The following is a 16,329-nucleotide window of genomic DNA, read 5'->3' as shown; positions in this document are numbered from 1 at the left end:
GTTGGTAGTGGTCTTTATTGGGGTGGGGGTATCTGAAAATCGATGTAATTTGTTTATTAGTCTTTTCTATGTAATCTGACCAAAAGTGTTCTAATACTAAATAAAAATAGCTTTTTATTGTAGGATATTTAGAAAATGCAAAAAGCAAAGAAAAAATAGAAAAATCATGAAAATGAGAGGTGATCATTTTTCTTCATGCATATACTCTAACAAAAATAGAGTCTTTTTTTTTTTTTTTTTTGAGAGCACATGAGGGCAAGAGGTGGGGTGGGGCAGAAGGAGAGGGAGAAGCAGGCTCCTTGCTCACTGAGCAGGGAGCCGGGCCCTACGGGGTATAGGGGATGCTCTATCCTGGGACCTGGCATCTTGACCTGAGCTGCAGGCAGATGCTTTACCTACTCAACCATCCCGGCGCCCCCCAAAATAGGATCTTTAAAAAGATAATATTTTGAGAATTCCTTTCCATTTCTCTAGATAATTCTATCTGACCTTTTGTTTGTTGGGCATTTGGTTGTTTTCTAGGTTTTTATCTGTTAGTGATTCTGTGCATACCAAAGTAAGATCTGTGTGTTTATTTATATCTTCTATAATTGTCACTTGTCATAAATCTTTAGAAACTTAACCGTTGAGTAAAAATTTTTTTTTTTGTTTGTTTATTTATATGTAAATATGAGCTCTACACGACCACGGTGGGGCACGAACTCATGACTGGGAGACCTAGAGTCCCAAGCTCTTCTGACTGAGCCAGCCAGGTGTCCCTCAGTAGTTAATGTTTGAGTCATTTTTTGCCAAGTACTACTCAAAAGTTGAGGTTCACTGTATAATTTCATTTACTTTTAGCAATCCTGTTACCTTGTCTGTATTGTGAATTCTTGTTTGAGGTGAAGCTGGAAGGGATAAGTCACTTCAGTGAGGTAGTATTTGTAAGGGGTGGACCCAGCAGCGAGCCCACTTTGTGTGATAGTCATTCAGGAATGTGGGATGCATTTATTCAGTACAGGAAAGCCTGTTGTATTCAAGATTCCAGGGAGACCAGTGTGGATGAGATGGACAAAGCTCCTGGTTTCCTGGGGCTTTACACTCTAGGGGGAACTAGAAGTAGCAGGCAAGTTACTGTAATACAAATTCACGTAGGTGAAAGGATTGGGAAGGGTGGTGGGGGGGACAGCTTTTGTCCTTGGGGTGACCTGTGGCTTGAAGGATGAAGAAGGAAGTGAAGCCGTGAGAGGATCAAAGGAAGGAGCGGCGGCCGCCAGTCTTAAAGCCTGCAGAGCTCTTTGCCACGTCTACTGCGGGAATGAAGACCATTGTCCGCAGTCAGACTGTTGACACTCTAGTTGACACAGTGTTACTATGAAGGGCTCCAGGGGAACCCTGAGAAAAGAGTTGGGTCACATCAATATAGAACTCAGTCTCCTTGGAAGAAGAAAAGGCTCCGAGTTGACTGGTGGGAATGAGAGCAGAGCTGTCCACTGTCCTTGCTGTCTGTAGTTCTGCACACGAGGTGATCAAGGGCATTATTACACTGCGCTTCCTTTACAAGATGATGTCTGTGTATGCTCCCTTCCCCGGCAGCGTTATTATTCAGAAAAACAGTTCTCTGGTGGAAATCTGAAGTTTCTTGAGTGAAAAATACACCCATCTTGTGGGTTTGGATATGGCCAGGTATTGCTTGTTCTGTATTTCAAGCCAAGGAAGAGGAGTTAATTCTTGAAGGAAAGGACATTGACCTTGTATCAAACTCAGTTGCTTTGATTCAGCAAGTGATTGAGCAAGCCACAGCCTGTAAAAACAAGGATATCAGAGCATTTTCGGCTGGTATCTGTGTTTCTGAAAAAGGAACAGTTGAGCAGGCCGATGAATAAGATTTAAGTTGTCTAGCTACAGAAACAGAAGATACCAGATGATTTTTCAGCCTTATTTATGATATTTTAAAGATGTAAAGATGTAATAAAAGTGCTAATATGGGGCTTTTTCTTAAATCAGTAATCCTTCCTAGTTGGCAATTAAGCCATCGTAGAAGTAAAAAAAACAAGACAAAATTCTTCATAAGGATAGTGACCCAGCAGTTAACATGCTTAAGACTTTTTTTAAGGAAGTTTGTTCTGCAGCTGTTGATAATTTATCTTTTCTGAAATGCCTTTTTATATCTTACCTGCTTTCCTACTTCTGTCTTACCATTTTGTAAGAATTCTTCATCTCTCTAGGTTCCTTTAGTCAGCCGTGTATTGTAGGTCCCTGTCCCAGCTTGCAGGCTGCTTTTACTTTTGTTGGGAGCCTTATTTGGAGCCTTTTTTTTTTTTTTTTTTTTTTTAAAATCAAAAACAGAGGTTTAAGAGTTTGATAACCATGTTAATCTTTATTTTGTGTTTAGGGTTGTCCTTAAAGCATTTCTGCACCCAAAGATTAATATTATAAAAGGTGGTATTATGTATCTATTCATTGTTATTTTTTCTAGTCCATTTGTAATTCCTTTGTAATGTCTTCATGTTCGTTTGGTTGGAACATATGGTTGGTGTGAGGTATGAATCCAGCTTTTTCCAAACTGTCAGTTTGCATGTACCATTTGAGTCTTCTGTCCTTTCTGTACAGGGACTGTGGTCATCATCATGTACTATATTCTTGCTGACTTTTTTTTTAGGTTTTATGTATTTGTTTGACAGAGAGAGATCACACGCACAGCGTGCGCACATGCGGGGGAGCAGTAGCAGAGGGAGAGGGAGCATGGAGCATGGAGCCTGATGTGGGGCTCAGTCCCAGGATCCTGGGATCATGTCCTGAGCCGAAGGCGGACTCTTAACCGTGTAAACCACCCAAGTGCCCTTTGCTGATTTTCTTCTAGACTTTCTTCTCCATTCTTGTAACATTGTATACTGTGTTAGTGATCAGATTTATGATACATTTTTTATTAAAATGGTTTATCAAATTCCTTTTGCTCAGGATTTTAGCTCAAAAAGAAGATGATCCTTAAATACACAGTGTTCTGCTTTCAGCCAGTTAGGAAGGAATTGGTTCTGAACTATGAGTTGAACCAGTAGTTGTGCAGCTCTGGATCCTTTCTGGCTTGTTACTCGTTTGGGGACTAATACTTCTATTCTGAATAGAGCCTTAACTGTATTAAGAATTGTTTCCTACACTGCAGGATTCTGTAGCCAAACCTGGAATCTCATTAGGTGCAGGGTTTTATTTGACTCTGTAAGCTCGTTTTGTGTTGAGTTTCATGAATTTGGTTTCAAGACATAGCTAAGATGAATAGGTTTTATTTCTGTTGGTCTTTTGGAATATGGCAGACTTCTTGATGAAGTGATAAACTAAGTCTGGCTAGAAGATACTAATACTGAAAACTATGATCTTTGTTCATGTGGCTGAAGTTATTACTTGACTGGCACATCACTAGTTCGTATTTTCTGTAGTCCGTAGCGTGTTTAAAACTCCTATATTTTGAAATGTCCTGCCTCTTCTGCTTTAATACATCTTGTGAAATAAGAAAAAAAGAGGGTTGACTTTTTAGGGCATATTTGTCTCTTCATTAAGTTCCGTGTAGAACCCAGACTTTGATTAGTCTTCACACAGGTTCATTTTAATTAGGTTTTGCTTAGAAAATTTAATTATTTTCATATGTTACAACAGAATAACCTCAAGTTTAGTGGTGTCTTTTCAGAAGTCAGCTGATTTATGGATAAAGCCCCTGATTAGTTTGCCTTTTGTATTTTATTCCTTTCTGATGATCTTCCTTGCTGTTGTGATGATCAGTCAGAACTCCCTATCAGGAATATCGGAAATCTTAGATACTCTTCTTATGAATAATTTGTAATTTGGAAAAGCTTTTATAGGCTAGAAATAGGGCTCACTGTTTTGCTAAGTAAGGGAAAAGGAAAATGATATTAATGGGTTACACAGAAATACTAACTAAGGCTTTATGTCCTCGTTTAGTATTGGCTGAAACATGAATAGCATTTTCCAAGCTATTTCCAAGCCTCACCTTATGGGATGGCTGGTGGATGACTTATCCTCAGATTTTCAGGTTGGTGGGCAGCACTGGTAGGATTGTTGTGATTGCGTAGCACATGATAGAAGGCTTATGGGATGCTTTCCTTGCTTAGAAGCAGTGGCCTAAATAATAAAGTTATAAAGAGATCTTATAAGTCTGTAGGGGAATTGATACAAAGATTTAATGGTGTCATTAAGGCCTTAGTCTCTATCTTTTTGATTGGGCACATTGATGATTTGGTTTTTTTCTCCTCAAACTTTTACGGTTGCTGTCATATCCTAGAAATGATGGGAGGAAAGGGTTCTTTTATTAGGAGAAGAGACTTTCTGGGGCAGGGGTTGCTATCCTAGAAATGCTGGGAGGGAAGGGTTTTTTTAGGGAGGAGACTTTTTCAGGAACATTCCCTTGCCCCAGAAAGTTTCTTCTCCATTTCTTTGGGCAGGAATACCTCACATGGCCTCCTGGTTACAAAAGAGCATCCTTTCCAAGTGGGGGAGACAGTGGCTATAGGGTGAGCAAAGCTGGTCTCCAGGAAGCTAAAACTAGGTGTCTTTCCTGAATTAAAAGCAGTGCTTTTGAGTGAAGGATCTTCGTGCCAACACTAGACCATTTCTCTGCCTATGTCCTTTTGTATAAACTAAGGGTTAAGTTCTTTTCCCCTCTTACATCTATAGCAATATTTATCTTGCCATTGACTAAACTTGCATTTCTTGATAAAGCTTAGAAAAGAGGCCAAGAACTTCTGTGGCATCAGAGGCTGAGGAGAATTACTTATGGAAGGCATCCATTTTTTTTATTCTGTATCAAAGACTTTGTTGTCACATCTTGTTTCATTGTGGTACTGTGTGCCCGTTATATAGGAGTTGTGATGTGATGTGGTAGTTCACATTTTTCCTTGTAAGGTTTCTAGATGTAGTTTAATGGAGGGAAAGCTAAAGGTTAGATTATGTACATATTAAAGATACTAACCATTCATTCTAGACCTGATTATGGTATCCCAAACTTAACAGAAAAAGCTGCTCTCTCCCATAGCTTTCCAATTTGATCTGTTATCTAGACTCTGCTTCCACGTTACAGCTGCTGCCCTGGGCTTGAAGAGACTTGTGCTCACAGTTTGATTTGGTGCCAGTGACAGTAACACAGTGGTCCTAGGATTATGGCTTACGAACTCTTTGAGACTGACTGGCTACAAAAATAAGATGATACTGACTGTGGCTACAAGAAATACTTGATGTTGGAAGGAACTTAATTCTGAGAACGTTGTAAAACTGCCTTACTCATTGAAGTCGCTGGTAGAGACTATTACCAGCCTGTGGAGGATTTGAAAACACTGATGGAACATTATTTATCGTTGGTCATTATGATACTAAGTTTTAATAATAATCAAGAACCATTTTCTTTTTTAAAAACATAATTTGAGAGTGAGAGTGCATGTGCACACAAGCAGGGGGCGGGGAAGAGGGAAAAAAAATCTAAAGCAGACTTCATGCTGAGTGTGGAACCCAGCGTGGGGCTAGATCTCACCAGGCTGAGATCCTGACCTGAGCAGAAGTCAGGAGTCAGTTAATGCTTAACTGACTGAGATGCCCAGGTGCCCCTTGTTTTTGTGTTTTGAGCTTTTCTCTTTCAGCAGTCTCTATGCCCGGTGTGAGGCTCATACTCAGGACCCTTCTCTGTTCATTTTTGTTGTTTGTATTAGGACTAGAACCACCATACTTTCCAGAAATAGTTTGTTTTATACAAAAATAGGTTAACAAACCTCCTTCCCCTCAATCTTTGATGATTATGCTGGAATCCTCAGAAATGCAACGAGTCTAATTTTCTTTATGGGATTACAGCTGTTGCATGAGATCCATGTTCCTACAACACCTGGACTTGGTCTAAGTATACATGCCTATGTCGAAGGCTCCTATTACTTTAATGAACTGTTTTATTGCTGCTTCAATTCAGGCAGCGAGTATAATCTAGAAAGTTCCCCTTCTCGATCATTTAAGAGATAAAATAAGACCATGTCTAGCACTTGGAAGCACTCTGTTTAAAATTTTCTGTCCGTACCTTTTCTGTTAGAGAATTTGTTTTTAGCCTTGTCTCTCATAGCTTGTCTTATCTCCACTCAGGACACAGGCTTGGTTGTGTAACCCCAAAACTTGAAGCCAAGTATATCTTATCTATCCCACCTGGATAGTAGAAATCTTACAACTATTAGAGTGATTTTCTGCCTTACAGAAGCTATGTTGCCATTGCCCAAAGTCCTTTTGTCTTTTTTAAGCTTTTTAGATAGGTTATTTAGGTGGATCAGTGCAAGTTACTTCAGTGGGGGTTTTGTTTTCAGATTGCCTCACTGACAAATTCTTAGATCTGTAATATTCTTGGCCCTGTTGTAATTGCCTTCTAGTTCCTCCTGTCTCTTCCCTCCTGTGATGAGCTCATTATCTACAAGTTTTTGGGCTTTCACATGCGATACTTTGAAGCACAGAGTGCTAATTAGTATTAAGGAACACTTTGATGTCTATCTGAGCTTTGATAGGCCTTTTGGAGTTTTGCTGTGGGATAATCTGTCAGTGTAGGAAACAAAAGTCAGGTTGAAAAGTTGAAGATCTTTTATTTAGCCTCTTCTGTCACAAGGGCTTACAAACAAAAATTTTAAATATTCTATTTACTTGAGAGAAAAAGAGTGGAGGAAGTGGGAGGGTCAGAGAGAGGGGGAGAGAATCTCAAGCAGACTCCATGTTGCGCATAGAGTCCTATGTGGGGCTCGATCTCACAACCCTAAGATCATGAACTGAGGGTGGGAGGTCGGGGTACCAGGTGGTGGGTATTAGGGAGAGCACGATTGTATGGAGCACTGGGTGTGGTGCAAAAATAATGAATAGTGTTATGCTAAAAAAAAAAAAAATCATGAACTGAGCTGAAATCAAGAGTCGGACATTCAACTGACTGAACCACCCGGGTACCCCACAACAACATTATATTGAATCCAGGCTTATTTTATATTTGAATTAATGTATAAGAATCAAAAGTGAGATCTTGAAGTTTGTTTCACATTTTCTCTGGAGCAGGGTTTCTCAGGGAGTTTGAAAAAGTGTGTGGGGCACTGTTGGTGTCAGAGCGGCATGGAGAATACTGTTGGCAGTGATGGAAGGGAGCTGGGGTGCAGTGTGCCTTGCCTGTACAGACAGTCCTGTGCAGTGATGATTTTTGTCTTTCCTCAAATGTTGGTAATATCACCATTGAGAGACCTCATCTCATGATTGAGAAACCTTAACACAGCATTAAAATTCAAATCAGGTAACATTAGGCATCTTTAGAAGTTGAACTTACACAGTACCTCTGTGTTTTTAATTTTTTGAAATATATATGACCTGAAATAAACTGCATGCATATTTATAAAGGTTCATGTTGATGAATTTGCATGTGTGTTAATGCTGATGAACCCATCACAATGAAGATAGTGAACATTTCTGTCACACCCCAGAATGTCGTCTTCCCCTCTGTAATCTCTCCTGCTTTTCTTTTCTCCCCGTTCCCAGGGAGATCTGCTTTCTGTCATGATATATTAATGTGCACTTTCTAGAGTTTTATGTTAAATAAAATCATAGAGGGTGTGCTTTTTTTCTGAGTCTTTCAGCGTAATTATTTTGAGATTTCATCTCCTTGTGTGTTATTAATGGTTCATTTAAAAATTTCTTAAAATTTAAATTCAGTATAATTAACCTGTAGTGTATCATTAGTTTCAGAGGTAGAGTTCAGTGATTCATCAACTGCATACAACATCCAGTGCTCATTCCGTCACATGCCCTCCTTAATGCTCATCACCCAGTTACACGCTCCACCCACCCACTCCCCCTCCAGCAACCCTGTTTATTTCCTAGAGTTTAGCATCTCTTCTGGTTTGCCTCTCTCTCTGTTTTGGTCTTAATTTTATTTTTCCTTCTCTTCCCCTATGTTCATCGGTTTTGTTTCTTAAATTTTACATATGAGTGAAATCAAATGGTATTTGTCTTTCTCTGACTTACTTCACTTGGCATAACACCCTATAGTTCTATCCATGTCAGTGCAAATGGCAAGATTTAGTTATTTTTGATGGCTGAGTAGTATTCCTGTGTGTGTGTGTGTGTGTGTGTGTGTGTGTGTGTGTGAGAGAGAGAGAGAGAGAGAGAGAGAGAGACATGTCTGTTCAAATCTTTGCCTGTTTTTAAAAATTAAGTTTTTTTAAATAATTGAGTTTTGAGAGTTTTTTATATTCTAGATACAAGTAATTTAGCAGAGATAAGCTTTGTTGACACTTTCTTTCAGTCTGTGGGTTCTCTTTTCATGCTTTGAACAGTGCCTTTAAAAAAACCAGAAGCTGTTAGTTTTGATGAAGTCTGTCTGTTGGTTGTTGTGTGGATTGTATTTTTGTTGTCTTCAGAGACCTTTGTCTAACACCAGGTCTTAAAAGATTTCTCTAGTGATTTCTGTGATAAGTTTTGCAGTTTTAGATTGTGCATTTAGATATGTGATCTGCCTTGAGATAATTTTTGTTTATGGAGTGAGGTATGGATCGAAGCTAGTTTAAAAATTTTTTTTTGGCAAATGGATATCCAGTTGTTCTAGCTGTTTGTTGAAAAGATTATCTTTTGTTTTTTGTGCTTTTGTTAAAAATCAGTTGTCCTTACGTAATGATTCCTGTACGTTGGTATTATTTTCATACATCAATTTTGTTTTTAAAAAAAACTGCTTTGGCTTTTGTAGGCCACTTGCATTTGAATATGAATTTTGGAGTAAAATTGTCAATTTCTGCAAAAAAGCCTGCTTGGATTTTGATTGGGATGGCTTTCAACCTATAGATCAGTTTGATGTTTATTTATTTATTTTAAGAAGTTTTATTGATTTATTTGACAGAGAGATCACAAGTATGCAGAGAGGCAAGCAAAGAGAGAGGGGGAAGCGGGCTCCCTGCAGCCTGATGGCGGCTCCATCCCAGGACTCTGGGATCATGACCTGAGCCGAAGGCAGAGGCTTAACCCACTGAGCCACCCAGGTGCCCCCATGTTTATTTATTTTTGAAGATTTTATTTATGTATTTGACAGAGAGACAGAGAGGAAACACAAGGGCAGTAGTGGGGAGGCTTCCTGCTGAGCAGAGAGCCTGATGTGGGGCTCAATTCCACAACCCCAGGATCATGACATGAGCCAAAGGCAGATGCCCAGTGACTGTACCACCCAGGTGTCTCAGCTGGCTGTTCATTGGATTTTCTGTAATTTCTTTCATCAATGATTTGTAGTTTTCATTGTACATGTTTTTCTCATGTTTTGTCAGACTTATCCCTAAAGGTTTAATATTTATTGAATAATATTGTAAATAATGTTTTTACAACTTGTTCTCCAACTTAGGTCTTGTCCAATAAGCATGTGGCTCCTGATCATCTGTTGCAAATCTGCCAACGCATTGGTCCCATGTTGGATAAAGAAATTCCACCCAGTATTTCAAGAGTCACTTCTTTACTTGGTGCAGGAAGGCAGTCTTTGCTACGTACAGCAAAAGGTACCTTAATTTGAAGAAGTGTTCTGCTTTGTAGCTTAATAATAATTATAATTGTGAAGTAATGTAAGCGTTGTGGAAGAAAGGCGATATGTAACTATAAACCATGCTGTGGACTATAAAATTCTCTGCATTTAGCATAGACATTGAATTTTACTACATAAGTGTTTAATGGGTCCTTCTGCATTTAAAAAAAATGATTAAGGTTTAGATGTTAAGTGAAAAAGCTTGAATTTATTCTGAGATGTGTTTGAGGTTTTACCGATGTGAGTTCTTAATTTTCCATTTTGTAGCTCACTTATAACTTCATTGAATGTAATTGTATGTGTCTAATAAACTCTTTAAATGCTAGAAGTATTTTATTTGGTATTTAGATTCTGAAAGCCCTTTGTAATAAGGGGAAGTGATTTTCTAAATTGGTAGCAGTTTGAAACAAGCACCAAAAATGTACAATTGCATGGTTCTTTTTCATCGATTTTAATTTTTTTGCAAAGTTATGTGGTAGCAAAATGTTTGGAATTGCTGTTCTTTTTCTGTTAGCTTGGTATAAATCACTTAGACTAAGTATATGTATGTGATACGATCTATGTATATGACGTGGCTTAACTGCTAATGGGCAAGAATGTTGGCTCTTCTGATCCTGAGTATACCCGTGATTTTCTTTAAGATCCATTGCTGATACGGTGCTGCCTCCTAGGTGCGCCAGCAGCATATAAAGCTTGACTGAGAAAGAACAACCCTCCTTCTTGGTTCCATGCCAGACTGGTTTGTCAGCTTTAGTTACTTCTTAGTGCTCTGTGGCCCTGCCACACTGTGGCTTGGGTCAGGAAACTGTTCTTCCTCTCCCTTCTCTGTGTCCCTATTCACCTTGTAATTATTCTATTTTAGGTTGTTATGTAGTAGTTGCCTGAGTGGCCTGTTTTCCTCTGTTTTCTTGACTTGTGTCAAGCTCCGTGTCGTTTTGTGATGAGCACTGCTTTAGAACTGGCAGACCTTAGAAGAGACTTGAGCCAGCTGCTCTAGGGTAGGGGCCCATATTTCTCTGTTTTGTACTGGTGTCAAGAGAGGATGCCTTGTAACTGCTCTTCGGTCATGATAGTGGTAATGAATCCGTTCATGTAAAAAGTAACATGCGTGTTAGGTTGGGGCACCCGAGGCTCAGTAGAGGTTTATATGATGCCTTCCTTCCCTTCCTCTTTCATTTGTGAAGAAGCTAATTCCTGGCACAGCATAACCTGTGTTCCCTGCTGTCTCCTCTAGAGGGGGCAGATGTTTCTTCTTAGTGTATTTGTTGATAGTTCAAAGAGGGACGGAACTCGAGAATTAGTGTTCACACTCACAGATCCTGTGTATGTGCTCTTGGGTAAAGGCTTATCCATGATCCTAAAACAAGAGGAAAGCCATTTAATTTTGTCAATATTTCCTAAGGAGATTAAAGTCATGGTAATATTGGCGAAAATTAATTTTAAAACTCCATTAACATTTTAAGGATTTTCCTATAAGTCAAATAAAATTTTTCTTACAAAAATTTCCATTTTGGGAAAGCTGGATCCGTTGTGACTAAGATCTCTTACCATTCATATTGTGTGGTGTAATTCTGCATTGATAAATAAAAACTTACTCGGCATTGACTAGGACTTGGGAGTCAAAAGATTTGGTTTTATGGTCCGTCTGGACTTGGTCATTGGCAGTGGGTCTCTTGAAAGGTCCCAGAACCTTTGAGCCTCAGTTACCTCACTTGTGCATTGGCGATCACACCTACCTCACAGGGTTGTTGTGAGGATTCAATGAGATGATGTACGTGGAAAGCACTTTGTACATTGTAAAGTGCTATACTCATGTTAGCTGTTGTTGTATCTGAGATGTCTTATTTTTTTTTCCCCTTCAGAAGTAGTCTAATAAACCTCTAGGGCTTTTCTGTTAAAGTTTATTAGTTGGTAAAACTTTGAATAAACAGTTTGTTACAATATACGTAAGTATTCTATAAAATCTTTCTTGGGGTTAACTTTCAAGATTTTATGTGTATCTAAAATTCGTTTTAAAGACTGCAGGCACACAGTTTGGAAGGGCTCTGCCTTTGCTGCTCTTCACAGAGGAAGACCTCCAGAAATGCCAGTGAATTATGGTTCCCCACCCAGTCTTGGTGAGTGAGTGTGCTTGGCAGATGCCCAAAACCATGTTTTTAATTTCTTGCCTAACTTTGTAATGGCTATATTAAAATTTAAAGGGAAATACTGGTAGTGTTGTTTCAGTAGTAATAAGTACCAATTTTCAGACTTAATATTTTTTAAAGTTATTACTAAATGTAATAAAAATTAATGAGAGATAATCTTACGTTAACGAGAGGCTCATAATGGTGGTTATAGTAGAACAGAGTTGGGGAGAAACTTGTGTCCTTAGCATATCATGAACGTAGATTCTGTGACCCTCTAGAAATTGTTTTGGAGTTTTTCTTCATTTTTTACATATTGGCTCTTTCCTTAACCATTTTCATTGTTTTTATTTCCTAGTGGAGATACATCGAGGAAAACAACTCACAGGGTGTTCCACTTTTAGCACAGCATTTCCAGGAACTATGTATCAACATATAAAAATGCACAGAAGGATTCTCGGACATCTGTCTGCTGTTTACTGTGTAGCATTTGACAGGACAGGACATAGAATCTTTACCGTGAGTTAACGTTTTAAACTCAATTTGGTATCATCTAGAGCATTGTGTACATTAGAATCATGTAGGAGATCTTATAAAACATGTAGATTCTGTGGTTCCCATTCTCAGGGATTTTGACTTCATTGATCTAGTGTGGGGCCCATGAATTTGCATTTTTATTAAGTATCCCAAGTGATTCAGATGCAGATAGCCAGGCCTTGTGTAGTGTTTGTGAGACACTGACTTAGAGAGTGGTTCATGGGCATGATCATCAAGGATCTTAAAAATACGCATGCCTGGTATTTCACTTCCAGCCCATTCTAGACCTACTGCTGAGGGTAATTTCTAGTATGTTCAGTAACCAAAACAGACCGGAAAAGCTTCCATAAAAATCCAGATCTCTGCAGGCGATTCATATTCATATTGCTTACTCATTGATCCAGGGAATTGATTACTTGAACAGTGAAAGATTATTTTATTATTATTGTGAAACTATATGTAAAAATTTATAATCTAACATTTTAATATTTTTAGGGACGATTACAATGGGTCAGAAGTTTAAGTTCCCTTTTTCAGTTGTGAGATTCAGAGTAAATACTAAAAAATTTTCTGAGTTAGGTGGATGCTGGCTGGTGGCTATGAGTTTGAGACTGTGTTGTTCGGTTATTTAAAATGAGGATGCTAATCCCATTATTTTTTAGTTGTTTTTGAGGTTGCCACTCACTTACCTTGTGAACTGTAGGTCTGTCCTGATGCGTATCAAATTATTTAGCTTGATGTGAGCTAAAGTGACATTTAACCATTGTTAATTGAAATAGGTGAGCAATGAATTTTTAGTTGAACTCATTACTTGATGGGGGATTTTGGGAAATTAGTATTTGTAATGTGGTCTGATCCACAGAAATGAAAACTTCATAGTATCTTTTTTTTTTCCATAGTATCTTTATATAGATGTTACTTGATTTGAAGAAAAAAAAAATCCTATTGCTCCGTAAGTGTTCTGACTGTATGAGTCATAATTTACAGAGTATCATACAGTTGGAAAGAGAAGAGTTATACTTAATTTGAGTGACCTGGAAATGTTATTTTTAAAAATGCTAGAACATCTTGGTTACTTCTGAGTATTAGCATTTGTGAATAAAGCTGCTGTAAACATGAAAAAAAAATGCTAGAAAAGATTTGCTGTTTTAATATTTGTCTTTGGGTGTATTTCTTCTCAGGGTTCAGATGATTGTTTGGTGAAGATTTGGTCAACACACAATGGCCGCCTATTATCCACATTAAGAGGTCATTCTGCAGAAATTTCAGATATGGCAGTAAACTATGAGAATACAATGATTGCTGCAGGGAGCTGTGATAAGATAATTAGAGTGTGGTGCTTGAGAACTTGTGCCCCAGTTGCTGTGCTCCAAGGACACACGGGGTCAATCACATCTTTACAGGTAAACTAGCTTTAGTGTGCACATTTGTGTATGATCATTTCCTTTAAAACTCCCTCCTTAGGGATGAGAAATAGTAATTATGTGGTCTGCTTTACTAATCAAGAGAAAATGTAATTAATCATACCTCCATGGATCTTGGAAAGGTGAAGTAATGTTGTCCATTGCACTTAGGGCTTTACATGAAGGCCTGATGGATAACTTAACTGTTTCCTAATTTGGCTTATAGTTGAGCTGGGGGAGTGTCTGTTAGAAGCAGGATAGGTTCATGATTTTTCTACTTTAAAACCTGTGGATTTTTCTAAGTTGATTAAGTTTGCTGAAGTATATTTAAAAAATCTTCACTTTATTGTGGAGGATAATTTTATGTATACACAAAGTAGAATAGTATAAAGAACCCCTAGATGCCCATTAACTCATGGCCAGTCTTTTTTTGCTCTGTTCATCTCCTGTTGTATCTAAAGCAAATCCTAGTCTTCGAGCCATTAGTTCATTCAGAACTGAAAATGGTGCTATTCAGTCTGTTTTTTGAAAATGAATGTTTTGTTAGGAAAATACTGATTTGTAAGGTACACTGGTGCCTCCGATTTGATTTTGGATAAAACTGTGGGAGTGGTTCCACTGTACCCAGGCTGTATGTTTAGTTGTCTCTAAATAGATGTGTGTAGTCCTGTGACTAGAGACACTTTTCTCAACTCTTCTGGTCAGTTTTCTTGAAGAATAAAGATAACAGATATATTTTTGAATGAAGACAAACATAATTGAGATAGTGTTATATTTTGAAACTTTAAGCAAGTTTATTGCTGTGCCTGTTTATTTTAAGGCAAGAAATTCTCTAGAAGTTTTCATAGTTTGAACATTTATTCAGATCTTCACTGTGTGTTCCACAGTTGACATTGTGTTATTTGATACAAACTTCCAGGCCAGTATAGCAGCCAATGAGAAAATCTACTAGGTGCTGTTGTGAACTGTACGTTTTAATTATTTTTATTTAGTTTAGACAGGAGGAAAAAAAGGATGAGAAGGGAGGAGGGGTGGGGGGGAAGGGGAGAGAGAGAATCTTAAGCAACTCCATGCTAAGCGGGGAGCCCACTGTGGAGCCCACCTTGGAGCTGGATCTCAGGATCCTGAGATTATGACCTGAGCCAAAATCGAGTCAGATGCTTAACGGACTGAGCCACCCAGGTGCTCTGTGACTTGTACATTTTAAAATAGCTAAAATGGTGAGTTTTATGTTGTACAAATTGCCCCTCCACAGCTTTGTCTAGAATGTACATGTAATAAAGACACAGGAAACATGTGCATTTAGCTGTTAATAGGGCTAAACTACCTTTGAATACTTGATTATTTAATAGCAAAACAGAGGATCAGCATACATTAAAAAGTCCTTATTTTGCCACTAAACAAGTTGTAAAAGTAGAACTTATTATGCATCCAGGTGTATATTCTGTGCTGAATAGTTACTCAAAATGTATAGATTTCAAGAAAACTATTTTGACTTTGGAAGTAGCCGTGTGAGATTGTTGAACAGAATCACGAAGCCACCAGCGACTATGAGAGATCATACTTCTTACTCTTTTCCTTTATGCAGAACTTGCCTAAACCATCTTGGAAAAGTGAGACTCTTAATTTTTAATATCCAAAAATCCATATTATGGTCACTGATGAGTAGCTTTGAGGTTAATTAATGGAACATGGCTGGCTGTCAGTGATTCTGCATTTGAGGAGTGGTGCTACTTACAAACAGTAAAGGACAGGCTTGAAAGGTTAAAAATTCCTGTTGGGCACTTAAAAAAAGAAAAAAAAAATTTAAAAAGAAAACTCCAAGCTCAGAGGACTCACTGGTGAATTCTATTAAAACTTACTAGAATTGGGACGCTTGGGTGGCTCAGTTGGTTAAGCAGCTGCCTTCGGCTCGGGTCATGATCCCAGCATCCTGGGATCGAGTCCCACATTGGGCTCCTTGCTCAGCGGGGAGCCTGCTTCTCCCTCTGCCTCTGCCTGCCATTCTGTGTGCCTGTGCTCGCTCTCTCCCCCTCTCTCTCTCTGATAAATAAATAAAACCTTTAAAAAAAAAAAAAAAACTACAAAAAAAAAAAAAAAAAACTTACTAGAATTGCTGAGATCTTAGTAAACTGGATGGATATAGGACCTGTGTCCTAAAATCAAAACTTCACTATAAACCACTGATATAATGGAGTAAGAACATAATTCACAGTAGCAACAAAAGCCTGCAAACACATTTATCAGGAAATGGGAAAAGTCTATATGAAGAAAGGTCTTAAAAATAATGACAGAGCCTTGGGGTCTGTGGTCGGAGGAGGGGGGAGGGAATAATCTGTATTAGTTAAAACGTCTAGTATACTCCTGAATCAGAAGATTCAATGATGTAAGGATAGCATATCTTTCCAAGTCTTGGTAGAAAGTTAGTGTGTTTATGTTTGAAATCCCAGGTGCTTTGTTTGAATGGAGTTCAGCATGCCATCAAGTTCATTTAGAAGAAGACAAACACATAGAGCCCTTCTCCTGCCCCCTCCCAAAAAACCCCTCATCAAAAGAGACCTTACAGGGCGCCTGGGTGGCTCAGTGGTTTAAGCCGCTGCCTTCGGCTCAGGTCATGATCTCAGGGTCCTGGGATCGAGGCCCCCATCGGGCTCTCTGCTCAGTGGGGAGCCTGCTTCCCCTTCTCTCTCTGCCTGCCTCTGTGCCTACTTGTGATCTCTCT

The 16,329-nt window shown here is 38.6% G+C and overlaps 1 protein-coding gene and 1 pseudogene across 2 annotated transcripts in view; both read left to right on the top strand.

Moving 5' to 3' along the window:
• BRWD1 (bromodomain and WD repeat domain containing 1) overlaps positions 1-16,329 on the top strand; it is a 108,145-nt gene that overhangs the window by 11,248 nt on the left and 80,568 nt on the right. For both annotated transcript variants that reach the window (XM_059392358.1, XM_059392357.1), the window contains exons 5-8: positions 9,368-9,518; positions 11,560-11,658; positions 12,026-12,186; positions 13,386-13,607. In XM_059392358.1, the coding sequence (XP_059248341.1) occupies positions 9,368-9,518; positions 11,560-11,658; positions 12,026-12,186; positions 13,386-13,607 (633 nt within the window). The remainder of the gene's footprint in view (positions 1-9,367; positions 9,519-11,559; positions 11,659-12,025; positions 12,187-13,385; positions 13,608-16,329) is intronic.
• Positions 1,298-1,865, top strand: LOC132010341 (large ribosomal subunit protein uL6-like; annotated as a pseudogene).

Source organism: Mustela nigripes, chromosome 2 (genome assembly GCF_022355385.1).
Source record: "Mustela nigripes isolate SB6536 chromosome 2, MUSNIG.SB6536, whole genome shotgun sequence".
In the NCBI taxonomy this organism is placed as follows: Eukaryota; Metazoa; Chordata; class Mammalia; order Carnivora; family Mustelidae; genus Mustela; species Mustela nigripes.
The sequence above is the reverse complement of the archived record's forward strand: the minus strand, read 5'-3'. Positions and strand labels throughout refer to the sequence as shown.